We start from the raw sequence: 14,273 nt of genomic DNA, 5'->3' as shown, positions 1-14,273 counted from the left end.
GACCGTTTCCAATATAATGAAGATGAGTTTACCCCTCAGCGTGTTAAAACAGAGGGCGTCGTCACATGACCTGAGTTCAGACGACATGTGGATGACCAGTATAGGAGCAGGCCTGGTGGCGAGGTTTTGGATGACATGTGTATCGCCACGTTTGCGTCGGAGTATCGTGTTCTCTCCAAGAATGAAAAATCTGAAAAGAGAATCCAGTTGAGGAATAATTTGGGCTTCATCTTGAGGAGAACACGATCTCAGTTTGCGGTCGTTCGTTATGTTCGCTTCAACCTGGAGAAGCGGGAGGAGGCTCATTTCCAGAGTCTGCTGCAGTTATTCCTTCCTTATAGAACTGAGTCAGAGCTCAGACCTGAAGGCTTTGAGCTCTTTCAACAGTTCTATAACGACGGCGAGGTCAGGTTTCGCGACGGCTCTGTTCATTCGGTTAAAGCGGTGGTAGATGAGAATAGGGCCAGGTTCGAGGTTGACGGTGAGGATCTAGAGCAGGCACAGGAGATAGCTGAGAAGCTCCAGGGGGTTGAGGACGACGCTTGGGGTGCGCTTTGTCCTGAACAGGAAGTGGAACGCCTAGAATGTTTAGAGGCAGCAGCAGGCGGGGGAGATAGCGGACGAGCAGCTAGTGGAAGCGTTGGAGAACGTTCCCGATTTGGTCGTGGGGAGGAAACAGGTCGCACACTTGGAGAGGAACCGGAACATCTTGTTGTCTCGCAGTGAGGGTTTGTCTCTGGTTAGGTCCTTGAACGAGACACAGATGGCTGTGTTCTACGAGGTGAGGCAGTGGTGTCTGCAAAAGGTGATGGGTCAGAACCCAAAGCCTTTGCGTGTATTTGTGACGGGTGGCGCTGGGACGGGGAAAAGTCATTTAATCAGAGCTATTCAGTACGAGGCAGGGAGGCTGTTGTCCACACTTTGTCCTCAACCAGACGATGTTTGTGTTTTGTTAGCCGCCCCTACGGGCATCGCTGCATACAATTTAAATGCAGCTACAATCCATCATACTCTGAGTATTGGCAAACACTCTAGTTTACCTTACATCCCTTTGGATGACGAGAGAGTGAACTCTCTGAGAGCTAAATTGAGTCACCTCCAAATTCTAATCCTCGACGAAATCAGTATGGTTGATCACAATCTGTTGGCATACGTCCATGGGTGCTTGAGGCAGCTCAAGCAGTCAGGAGACTTTTCCCCGTTTGGTAACGTTAGCGTCATCGCTGTGGGAGACTTCTATCAGTTGCCTCCCGTTAAAGGGAAGCCGCTGTATAGCAGTCAGCCTGGTGTGGACCTGTGGATTAACTTTAGTGTGGTAGAGCTGCAGACCGTGGTCAGGCAGAAGGACAGCGTGTTTGCTGAGTTACTCAACAGGTTGCGAGTGCGTTCCAAGGCCACCCCAATGCTAGAGAGCGACGTTAAGATTTTAAAGCCGCGCGAGACCGGCGAGGAGAGCTCTGCCTTGCATATTTTCCCGACAAACGCACAAGTAAGTGAGCACAACCTGAAGCAGCTGTTTGACACTTGTCCTGATTACATCACCATTGAAGCCCAGGACTTCATGAACAGCAGGACAACGGGGAAGTTAGAGATGATGGTAGGCCACCACAGCCGTGCGTCGGACACGTCCCTACTTGAGAGTTTGTGTTTGGCGAGGAACGCGCGTGTCATGCTCTGTAAGAACGTGGACGTGGAAGATGGCCTGGTCAATGGAGCGTGTGGCACGGTCACTCATATTGAGTTTAGTGAGAGAGAAACGTTTCCTCAGACAGTTTATGTCAGATTTGATGATGAGAGAATTGGCTCACGGAGGAGGAAACAAAAGTGCACACGCATCAGTAGAATGCAGACATTCTACTGCCATTGATCCGGAGGAGGAGAAGGCCACCAAGCGTGGAGGGCTGCGTCGTCAGTTCCCTCTCAAGTTAGCGTGGGCGTGTACGGTGCACAAGGTCCAGGGGTTGACGGTGGACCAGGCTGTGGTGAGTTTGAAGAAGGTCTTTGCACCCGGGCAGGCGTATGTAGCGCTGAGTCGTGTCAGGGCTCTGTCTGGACTGATCATCAGGGATTTTAAAGACAAGGTCATTTACTGCAAAGACGCCATAAAGGAGGCTGTGGACAGCATGCCTCCATTTTTAATTGAGCAGCCAAAGCCTTCATTAGATACACAAAGTTTCTCTGTGTATTTAATGAACGTTCAAAATTTAAGTCGCCACCTGGTAGACTTGGTGTCTTGCACACAGCATTTACAGCCTACCTGTATTGCTGTCACAGAAACGTGGCTCACTGCACAGTCCTCATCAGACGCCGTCCAAATTGATGGCTACCATTTCCACAGCTGCACTCGAGCCTTGTGTTACAACAGCAGCAACCCCAAATTGTTAGAGCTCCGGGGTCTAGAACATGGTGGAGTGGGTTTGTACACGCTAGAGCATTTGGACTGGGACATTCTGCAGGCACCCGATTTGAATCTGGAGTGTTTGGTGTGCCTGTGTAACAAATGGGACATATTGATAGCCGTCATTTATCGTCCACCATGTTATCCAAAGTCTTTATTGCTCCAAAACCTGGGCGGGTTACTGGATTGGCTCCACGCCATCAGTAACACAATTGTAATAATGGGAGATTTTAATGAAAACATCTTAAAGAAGTCTTCAATCAGCAAATTCATGGGAAGCAAAGGATTTGAGCAGCATGTGACACAAGAGACGACAGAGAAGGGAACTCTGATCGATCACGTTTATGTGAAAACGAGACCCTTTGATGTGGAATGTGCAGTGATGCCCACGTACTTCAGCGACCACGAAGGAATTCTGGGTAGTTTCAGTGAGAGAGATGATCAGGGGCAGGTGGAGGACGTAGACGGAGGCTTTGTGGGTGGTGAGGTGGACTTAAGCCCCGTTTCCACAGTGCCCCTTGGTACCGGTTACTATCCGTAACCAGACCCATATCAGGTGCCACGTTTCCATTACACGGGGAATGGTTTAAAATGTAGGCGGGGTTACTAATGGCCGCGTGGTCACGCAGGATGTGACGCCATTACACAGCGGTAAATGCGGGAGAACTCGAGGAACAAACATGGAGGACTATGAGATCGTCGTGTTCTTTCTCCTGGCCTTTTGCTTCTTTGCAAAACAGAGACAGGCTGTTTTGCAGAGAAGGCTACAGGCTTTAGACGAGGAGAGCGCCGAGGAGGACAGCTGTGAGCAGGAGAGCCGTGAGGAGGAGGAGATCCGGGAGGAGAGGCGGGAGGTGGAGGAGATATGGGAGGAGGAGGAGAGACGACTGCGGGAGAGAAGAAAGAGGCGACGCAACCGGGTAACTACTTTACTTCAGTGAAAATATAGAGCATACTTTTACTTTCACCCCATGACGTTTGGCCGCGATTATCTGTAGTTTTTACTCCATTACATGTCTAAAATGCACCTCATGATTAATCAGCCATTAAAATGTCACCTTCATAAAAATGTTGTTTTTTTCAATAGTTACTACTAGTAGTTGTTTTACCGCTAGAGAAGCCATTTGTACTTCCTTTAGTTTATTGTACAGTTATTGGGAAGAGATAAATTTCACCTGTAATTCATAATTCTTCAGATTATGTATTACCGAAAACGGGAAGCATCATACTGGGCTTTTTTTATTAATTTAAAAGTGTTTCCAATTTTCTTATATCACTGGCTTTTAATTAAGATTACATAAGATATCCTTTATTTATCTCACATGTGGAGAAATTTGCAGTGGTACAACAGGATAATAAAAAAGAAAGAAGCACACATAGCAGAAACTAGAAAAACAGTTAAAAATACAATATAATAAAATAGAAATAGATTGATGTTTAAATGTGTATAAATGTGCTGTTATGTCTCCCAGGTCATCCTGGAAGCACTGCAACAACACCGCCACAGGCCTACAAGTTGGGCTGTCACTCGAAACAACGACTGGTGGGAGAGGATAGTGCCTGGCTTCACAAGCACACAGTGGGTGCAGAACTTCCGGATGTCTGAAGAGACCTTTCGCTACCTGTGTGGGAGAGTGTGTCCGGCGATGGAGAGGCGTGACACAAGCTTCCGTGTGTGTGTCCCTCTTACCAAAAGAGTTGCCATAGCTGTGTGGAAACTTGCAACGAATGCCGACTATCGCAGCATTGGCCACCTGTTTGGTGTCAGCAAAAAAGCCCCGTGTGCAGGACTTTTGTGATGCTGCTGGTCAGTTCCTGGTTCCAGAACAAATCAAATTTCCAGACCAGGAGAAGCTGCAGGAAATGGCAGCCTACTTCCAGAACAGGTGGGGGCTTCCGCAGTGTGTTGGGGCAATAAATGGGTCGCATATTCCCATTTTGGCACCACAGGACTGCCACTGCGATTACTTCAATCGGAAAGGCTGGCACTCCATTATCCTTCAGGGAGTTGTGGATGGAAGGGGTCTGTTCTGGAGTGTTTTCACTGGCATGCCTGGCAGTCTGCACGACGCGCGTGTTCTCAGACTGTCCACCTTCTGGGAATTGGTTGACCGTGGCTGCCTTTTCCCTGCATGCACCAGCAACATCGGTGGATGCAGGCTTCTACATCCTGGATGACTCCGCCTACCCATTGCAGAGCTGGCTCATGAAACCCTTCCCGAACACTGGGTGGCTGACAGCAGGGCAGCAGGTGTACAATAGGAAGATCTTCAGAGCTCAGGTGGTGGTGGAGAACGCCTTTGGAAGGCTGAAAGGCAGGTGGCGCTGCCTGTTGAAGCGGAATGACAGTGATGTCAGCCTCGCAAAATCCATGGTGCTGGCGTGTTGTGCTCTGCACAATCTTTGTGAGACTCATGGAGAGGAGTACAACAACGGATGGAGCCACACTGTGGAGGCAAGCGATGCAGCTGAACCTGTGGTGGCACTGGGACAGGGTGCAGATGAGGAAGGCAGGGATGTGAGAGAGGGACTCCTGCAATTCCTAAATGCATGAAGTGTTTGTAAATAGAGCTGTAAATATAGGTTCTTCAAATATTTGAAGAACCTGTTTAGTGTTGTGTTATTTCAAAAACCTGTTACTGTTACCAGAGTTACTGTTTTGTTTTTCTTGTTCTACTTGTTTCAGGCTGCATTAAATCTGCAACACTGATCTTTGCGCCCTTCCAGCCCTTGCCCCAACAAATTGAAACTGCTTGAATATGCTGAATCAATATTGTGTGTGGTTGATCAGTGAAAGGACGAGTTAGTTCTTGAGAAATATAAACTTTTTTCCAAAATCATGCTCGGTTTCTTGTCTGGAGCATGTTTTTGGTCACAAATGATGAAAATGACAATATTACTGTAAATCCAATGAATAAGAAGTTTGAAACTGCTTGAACATGCTACTGCATATTGTATGTGGTTCCTCAGTGAAAGGACGAGTTAGTTCTTGAGAAATATAAACTTTTTTCCAAAATCATGCTCGGTTTCTCGTCTGGAGCATGTTTTTGGTCACAAATGATGAAAATGACAATCGCAGAGTAAATCCAATGAATAAGCAGTTTGAAACTGCTTGAATATGCTGAATCAATATTGTGTGTGGTTCCTCAGTGAAAGTACGAGTTTATCTTGTGAAATATAAACATTTTTCCCAAATCACGCTCAGTATCTCGTCTGGAGCACGTTTTTTGGCCACAAATGATGAAAATGACAATATTACTGGAAATCCAATGAATAAACAAGTTGAAACTGCTTGAATATGCCGAATCAATATTGTATGTGGTTGATCAGTGAAAGTACGAGTTTGTTCTTGGGAAATATAAATATTTTTCCAAAATCACGCTCAGTATCTCGTCGGGAGCACGTTTTTGGTCACAAATGATGAAAATGACAATCGCAGAGTAAATCCAATGAATAAGCAGTTTGAAACTGCTTGAACATGCTACTGCATATTGTATGTGGTTGATCAGTGAAAGTACGAGTTACTTCTTGTGAAATATAAACTTTTTTCCAAAATCAAGCTCGGTTTCTTGTCTGGAGCACGTTTTTGGCCACAAATGATGAAAATGACATTACTGTAAATCCAATGAATAAGCAAGTTTGAAACTGCTTGAATATGCCGAATCAATATTGTATGTGGTTCCTCAGTGAAAGTACGAGTTTGTCTTGTGAAATATAAACATTTTTCCAAAATCAAGCTCGGTTTCTCGTCTGGAGCACGTTTTTGGCCAAAATGATGAAAATGACAATTGCCGAGTCAATCCAATGAATAAGCAGTTTGAAACTGCTTGAATATGCTGAATCAACATTGTATGTGGTTGAAAGTACCAGTGTGTTTTCGTGATTATAAACATTTTTCCCAAATCACGCTCAGTATCTCGTCTGGAGCACGTTTTTGGTCACAAATGATGAAAATGACAATATTACTGTAAATCCAATGAATGAGAAGTTTGAAACTGCTTGAACATGCTACTGCATATTGTATGTGGTTCCTCAGTGAAAGGACGAGTTAGTTCTTGAGAAATATAAACTTTTTTCCAAAATCATGCTCGGTTTCTCGTCTGGAGCATGTTTTTGGTCACAAATGATGAAAATGACAATCGCAGAGTAAATCCAATGAATAAGCAGTTTGAAACTGCTTGAATATGCTGAATCAATATTGTATGTGGTTGATCAGTGAAAGTACGAGTTTGTTCTTGGGAAATATAAACATTTTTCCAAAATCACGCTCAGTATCTCGTCTGGAGCACGTTTTTGGTCACAAATGATGAAAATGACAATATTACTGTAAATCCAATGAATAAACAAGTTGAGACTACTTGAACATGGTGAATCCATATTGTATGTGGTTCCTCAGTGAAAGTACGAGTTTGTCTTGTGAAATATAAACATTTTTCCAAAATCAAGCTCGGTTTCTCGTCTGGAGCACGTTTTTGGCCAAAATGATGAAAATGACAATTGCCGAGTCAATCCAATGAATAAGAAGTTTGAAACTGCTTGAATATGCCGAATCAATATTGTATGTGGTTCCTCAGTGAAAGTACGAGTTTGTCTTGTGAAATATAAACATTTTTCCAAAATCAAGCTCGGTTTCTCGTCTGGAGCACGTTTTTGGCCAAAATGATGAAAATGACAATTGCCGAGTCAATCCAATGAATAGGCAGTTTGAAACTGCTTGAATATGCTGAATCAACATTGTATGTGGTTGAAAAGTGAAAGTACCAGTGTGTTTTCGTGATTATAAACATTTTTCCAAATTCACGCTCAGTATCTCGTCTGGAGCACGTTTTTGGTCACAAATGATGAAAATGACAATATTACTGGAAATCCAATGAATAAACAAGTTGAAACTGCTTGAATATGCTGAATCAATATTGTATGTGGTTGATCAGTGAAAGTACGAGTTTGTTCTTGGGAAATATAAATATTTTTCCAAAATCACGCTCAGTATCTCGTCTGGAGCACGTTTTTGGTCACAAATGATGAAAATGACAATCGCAGAGTAAATCCAATGAATAAGAAGTTTGAAACTGCTTGAACATGCTACTGCATATTGTATGTGTAAATCCAATGAATAAACAAATTGAAACTGCTTGAATATGCTGAATCAATATTGTATGTGGTTGATCAGTGAAAGTACGAGTTTGTTCTTGGGAAATATAAACATTTTTCCCAAATCACGCTCAGTATCTCGTCTGGAGCACGTTTTTGGCCACAAATGATGAAAATGACAATATTACTGTGAATCCAATGAATAAGCAAGTTGAGACTACTTGAACATGGTGAATCCATATTGTATGTGGTTCCTCAGTGAAAGTACGAGTTTGTCTTGTGAAATATAAACATTTTTCCAAAATCAAGCTCGGTTTCTCGTCTGGAGCACGTTTTTGGCCAAAATGATGAAAATGACAATTGCCGAGTCAATCCAATGAATAAGCAGTTTGAAACTGCTTGAATATGCTGAATCAACATTGTATGTGGTTGAAAAGTGAAAGTACCAGTGTGTTTTCGTGATTATAAACATTTTTCCAAAATCACGCTCAGTATCTCGTCTGGAGCACGTTTTTGGTCACAAATGATGAAAATGACAATATTACTGTAAATCCAATGAATAAACAAGTTGAAACTGCTTGAATATGCTGAATCAATATTGTGTGTGGTTGATCAGTGAAAGTACGAGTTTGTTCTTGGGAAATATAAACATTTTTCCAAAATCACGCTCAGTATCTCGTCTGGAGCACGTTTTTGGTCACAAATGATGAAAATGACAATATTACTGTAAATCCAATGAATGAGAAGTTTGAAACTGCTTGAACATGCTACTGCATATTGTATGTGGTTCCTCAGTGAAAGAACGAGTTAGTTTTTGAGAAATATAAACTTTTTTCCAAAATCATGCTCGGTTTCTCGTCTGGAGCACGTTTTTGGTCACAAATGATGAAAATGACAATCGCAGAGTAAATCCAATGAATAAGCAAGTTGAGACTACTTGAACATGGTGAATCCATATTGTATGTGGTTCCTCAGTGAAAGTACGAGTTTGTCTTGTGAAATATAAAAAAATTTCCAAAATCAAGCTCGGTTTCTCGTCTGGAGCACTTTTTTTGGTCACAAATGATGAAAATGACAATATTACTGTAAATCCAATGAATAAACAAGTTGAGACTACTTGAACATGGTGAATCCATATTGTATGTGGTTCCTCAGTGAAAGTACGAGTTTGTCTTGTGAAATATAAACATTTTTCCAAAATCAAGCTCGGTTTCTCGTCTGGAGCACGTTTTTGGCCAAAATGATGAAAATGACAATTGCCGAGTCAATCCAATGAATAAGCAGTTTGAAACTGCTTGAATATGCTGAATCAACATTGTATGTGGTTGAAAAGTGAAAGTACCAGTGTGTTTTCGTGATTATAAACATTTTTCCAAAATCACGCTCAGTATCTCGTCTGGAGCACGTTTTTGGTCACAAATGATGAAAATGACAATATTACTGTAAATCCAATGAATAAACAAGTTGAAACTGCTTGAATATGCTGAATCAATATTGTGTGTGGTTGATCAGTGAAAGTACGAGTTTGTTCTTGGGAAATATAAACATTTTTCCAAAATCACGCTCAGTATCTCGTCGGGAGCACGTTTTTGGTCACAAATGATGAAAATGACAATCGCAGAGTAAATCCAATGAATAAGCAGTTTGAAACTGCTTGAACATGCTACTGCATATTGTATGTGGTTGATCAGTGAAAGTACGAGTTACTTCTTGTGAAATATAAACTTTTTTCAAAAATCAAGCTCGGTTTCTTGTCTGGAGCACGTTTTTGGCCACAAATGATGAAAATGACAATATTACTGTAAATCCAATGAATAAGAAGTTTGAAACTGCTTGAACATGCTACTGCATATTGTATGTGGTTCCTCAGTGAAAGTACGAGTTTGTCTTGTGAAATATAAACATTTTTCCAAAATCAAGCTCGGTTTCTCGTCTGGAGCACGTTTTTGGCCAAAATGATGAAAATGACAATTGCCGAGTCAATCCAATGAATAAGCAGTTTGAAACTGCTTGAATATGCTGAATCAACATTGTATGTGGTTGAAAAGTGAAAGTACCAGTGTGTTTTCGTGATTATAAACATTTTTCCAAAATCACGCTCAGTATCTCGTCTGGAGCACGTTTTTGGTCACAAATGATGAAAATGACAATTGCAGAGTAAATCCAATGAATAAGCAGTTTGAAACTTCTTGAATATGCTGAATCAATATTGCATGTGGTTGATCAGTGAAAGTACGAGTTTGTTCTTGGGAAATATAAACATTTTTCCCAAATCACGCTCAGTATCTCGTCTGGAGCACGTTTTTGGCCACAAATGATGAAAATGACAATCGCAGAGTAAATCCAATGAATAAGCAAGTTGAGACTACTTGAACATGGTGAATCCATATTGTATGTGGTTCCTCAGTGAAAGTACGAGTTTGTCTTGTGAAATATAAACTTTTTTCCAAAATCAAGCTCGGTTTCTCGTCTGGAGCACTTTTTTTGGTCACAAATGATGAAAATGACAATATTACTGTAAATCCAAAGAATAAACAAATTGAAACTGCTTGAATATGCTGAATCAATATTGTATGTGGTTGAAAAGTGAAAGTACCAGTGTTTTTTCGTGATTATAAACATTTTTCCAAATTCACGCTCAGTATCTCGTCTGGAGCACGTTTTTGGTCACAAATGATGAAAATGACAATATTACTGTAAATCCAATGAATAAACAAGTTGAAACTGCTTGAATATGCTGAATCAATATTGTATGTGGTTGATCAGTGAAAGTACGAGTTTGTTCTTGGGAAATATAAACATTTTTCCCAAATCACGCTCAGTATCTCGTCTGGAGCACGTTTTTGGCCACAAATGATGAAAATGACAATATTACTGTAAATCCAATGAATAAGCAAGTTGAGACTACTTGAACATGGTGAATCCATATTGTATGTGGTTCCTCAGTGAAAGTACGAGTTTGTCTTGGGAAATATAAACATTTTTCCCAAATCACGCTCAGTATCTCGTCTGGAGCACGTTTTTGGCCACAAATGATGAAAATGACAATATTAATGGAAATCCAATGAATAAACAAGATGAAACTGCTTGAATATGCTGAATCAACATTGTATGTGGTTGAAAAGTGAAAGTACCAGTGTGTTTTCGTGATTATAAACATTTTTCCAAAATCACGCTCAGTATCTCGTCTGGAGCACGTTTTTGGTCACAAATGATGAAAATGACAATATTACTGGAAATCCAATGAATAAACAAGTTGAAACTGCTTGAATATGCCGAATCAATATTGTATGTGGTTGATCAGTGAAAGTACGAGTTTGTTCTTGGCATATATAAATATTTTTCCAAAATCACGCTCAGTATCTCGTCGGGAGCACGTTTTTGGTCACAAATGATGAAAATGACAATCGCAGAGTAAATCCAATGAATAAACAGTTTGAAACTGCTTGAATATGCTGAATCAACATTGTATGTGGTTGAAAAGTGAAAGTACCAGTGTGTTTTCGTGATTATAAACGTTTTTCCAAAATCACGCTCAGTATCTCGTCTGGAGCACGTTTTTGGTCACAAATGATGAAAATGACAATATTACTGGAAATCCAATGAATAAACAAGTTGAAACTGCTTGAATATGCCGAATCAATATTGTATGTGGTTGATCAGTGAAAGTACGAGTTTGTTCTTGGGAAATATAAATATTTTTCCAAAATCATGCTCAGTATCTCGTCGGGAGCACGTTTTTGGTCACAAATGATGAAAATGACAATCGCAGAGTAAATCCAATGAATAAGCAGTTTGAAACTGCTTGAACATGCTACTGCATATTGTATGTGGTTGATCAGTGAAAGTACGAGTTACTTCTTGTGAAATATAAACTTTTTTCCAAAATCATGCTCGGTTTCTCGTCTGGAGCATGTTTTTGGTCACAAATGATGAAAATGACAATATTACTGTAAATCCAATGAATGAGAAGTTTGAAACTGCTTGAACATGCTACTGCATATTGTATGTGGTTCCTCAGTGAAAGAACGAGTTAGTTTTTGAGAAATATAAACTTTTTTCCAAAATCATGCTCGGTTTCTCGTCTGGAGCACGTTTTTGGTCACAAATGATGAAAATGACAATCGCAGAGTAAATCCAATGAATAAGCAGTTTGAAACTGCTTGAATATGCGGAATCAATATTGTATGTGGTTGATCAGTGAAAGTACGAGTTTGTTCTTGGGAAATATAAACATTTTTCTCAAATCACGCTCAGTATCTCGTCTGGAGCACGTTTTTGGCCACAAATGATGAAAATGACAATATTACTGTAAATCCAATGAATAAACAAGTTGAGACTACTTGAACATGGTGAATCCATATTGTATGTGGTTCCTCAGTGAAAGTACGAGTTTGTCTTGTGAAATATAAACATTTTTCCAAAATCAAGCTCGGTTTCTCGTCTGGAGCACGTTTTTGGCCAAAATGATGAAAATGACAATTGCCGAGTCAATCCAATGAATAACAAGTTTGAAACTGCTTGAATATGCTGAATCAACATTGTATGTGGTTGAAAAGTGAAAGTACCAGTGTGTTTTCGTGATTATAAACATTTTTCCAAATTCACGCTCAGTATCTCGTCTGGAGCACGTTTTTGGTCACAAATGATGAAAATGACAATATTACTGGAAATCCAATGAATAAACAAGTTGAAACTGCTTGAATATGCTGAATCAATATTGTATGTGGTTGATCAGTGAAAGTACGAGTTTGTTCTTGGGAAATATAAATATTTTTCCAAAATCACGCTCAGTATCTCGTCTGGAGCACGTTTTTGGTCACAAATGATGAAAATGACAATATTACTGTAAATCCAATGAATAAGAAGTTTGAAACTGCTTGAACATGCTACTGCATATTGTATGTGGTTCCTCAGTGAAAGGACGAGTTAGTTCTTGTGAAATATAAACTTTTTTCCAAAATCATGCTCGGTTTCTCGTCTGGAGCACGTTTTTGGCCAAAATGATGAAAATGACAATTGCCGAGTCAATCCAATGAATAAGAAGTTTGAAACTGCTTGAATATGCCGAATCAATATTGTATGTGGTTCCTCAGTGAAAGTACGAGTTTGTCTTGTGAAATATAAACATTTTTCCAAAATCAAGCTCGGTTTCTCGTCTGGAGCACGTTTTTGGCCAAAATGATGAAAATGACAATTGCCGAGTCAATCCAATGAATAGGCAGTTTGAAACTGCTTGAATATGCTGAATCAACATTGTATGTGGTTGAAAAGTGAAAGTACCAGTGTGTTTTCGTGATTATAAACATTTTTCCAAATTCACGCTCAGTATCTCGTCTGGAGCACGTTTTTGGTCACAAATGATGAAAATGACAATATTACTGGAAATCCAATGAATAAACAAGTTGAAACTGCTTGAATATGCTGAATCAATATTGTATGTGGTTGATCAGTGAAAGTACGAGTTTGTTCTTGGGAAATATAAATATTTTTCCAAAATCACGCTCAGTATCTCGTCTGGAGCACGTTTTTGGTCACAAATGATGAAAATGACAATCGCAGAGTAAATCCAATGAATAAGAAGTTTGAAACTGCTTGAACATGCTACTGCATATTGTATGTGTAAATCCAATGAATAAACAAATTGAAACTGCTTGAATATGCTGAATCAATATTGTATGTGGTTGATCAGTGAAAGTACGAGTTTGTTCTTGGGAAATATAAACATTTTTCCCAAATCACGCTCAGTATCTCGTCTGGAGCACGTTTTTGGCCACAAATGATGAAAATGACAATATTACTGTGAATCCAATGAATAAGCAAGTTGAGACTACTTGAACATGGTGAATCCATATTGTATGTGGTTCCTCAGTGAAAGTACGAGTTTGTCTTGTGAAATATAAACATTTTTCCAAAATCAAGCTCGGTTTCTCGTCTGGAGCACGTTTTTGGCCAAAATGATGAAAATGACAATTGCCGAGTCAATCCAATGAATAAGCAGTTTGAAACTGCTTGAATATGCTGAATCAACATTGTATGTGGTTGAAAAGTGAAAGTACCAGTGTGTTTTCGTGATTATAAACATTTTTCCAAAATCACGCTCAGTATCTCGTCTGGAGCACGTTTTTGGTCACAAATGATGAAAATGACAATATTACTGTAAATCCAATGAATAAACAAGTTGAAACTGCTTGAATATGCTGAATCAATATTGTGTGTGGTTGATCAGTGAAAGTACGAGTTTGTTCTTGGGAAATATAAACATTTTTCCAAAATCACGCTCAGTATCTCGTCGGGAGCACGTTTTTGGTCACAAATGATGAAAATGACAATCGCAGAGTAAATCCAATGAATAAGCAGTTTGAAACTGCTTGAACATGCTACTGCATATTGTATGTGGTTGATCAGTGAAAGTACGAGTTACTTCTTGTGAAATATAAACTTTTTTCCAAAATCATGCTCGGTTTCTCGTCTGGAGCATGTTTTTGGTCACAAATGATGAAAATGACAATATTACTGTAAATCCAATGAATGAGAAGTTTGAAACTGCTTGAACATGCTACTGCATATTGTATGTGGTTCCTCAGTGAAAGAACGAGTTAGTTTTTGAGAAATATAAACTTTTTTCCAAAATCATGCTCGGTTTCTCGTCTGGAGCACGTTTTTGGTCACAAATGATGAAAATGACAATTGCCGAGTCAATCCAATGAATAAGAAGTTTGAAACTGCTTGAATATGCCGAATCAATATTGTATGTGGTTCCTCAGTGAAAGTACGAGTTTGT

The 14,273-nt window shown here is 40.1% G+C and overlaps 1 protein-coding gene across 3 annotated transcripts; it reads left to right on the top strand.

The window, feature by feature from the left end:
* The first annotated feature begins 834 nt into the window (after positions 1-834).
* Positions 835-8,677, top strand: LOC308116754 (uncharacterized protein). 3 transcript variants are annotated; one of them, XR_013935786.1, is made up of 3 exons: positions 835-3,318; positions 3,871-6,433; positions 7,569-8,677. XR_013935786.1 is itself a non-coding variant. In XM_080475122.1 (2 exons), the coding sequence occupies exons 1-2, from the start codon at positions 3,079-3,081 to the stop codon at positions 4,195-4,197; spliced, it is 567 nt and encodes a 188-aa protein (XP_080331248.1). In that variant the 5' UTR covers positions 835-3,078; the 3' UTR covers positions 4,198-7,013. The 3 variants fall into 3 exon arrangements, 1 of the variants encoding a protein (XP_080331248.1); XR_013935787.1 differs by having other exon boundaries at positions 1,585-3,318; XM_080475122.1 differs by lacking the exon at positions 7,569-8,677 and having other exon boundaries at positions 3,871-7,013.
* Positions 8,678-14,273: the final 5,596 nt, after the last annotated feature.

The sequence above is a fragment of the Lipophrys pholis genome (assembly GCF_963383615.2).
Source record: "Lipophrys pholis genome assembly, chromosome: 11".
In the NCBI taxonomy this organism is placed as follows: domain Eukaryota; kingdom Metazoa; phylum Chordata; class Actinopteri; order Blenniiformes; family Blenniidae; genus Lipophrys; species Lipophrys pholis.
Note: the sequence above shows the minus strand (reverse complement) of the source record. Positions and strands in the feature narration are given on the sequence as shown.

Coding starts and splice junctions, on each gene's coding strand:
- LOC308116754 (XM_080475122.1), top strand. CDS start 3,079: ATGGAGGACTATGAGATCGTCGTGTTCTTTCTCCTGGCCTTTTGCTTC. Junction 3,319..3,870: donor GAAAGAGGCGACGCAACCGG/GTAACTACTTTA, acceptor TATGTCTCCCAG/GTCATCCTGGAAGCACTGCA.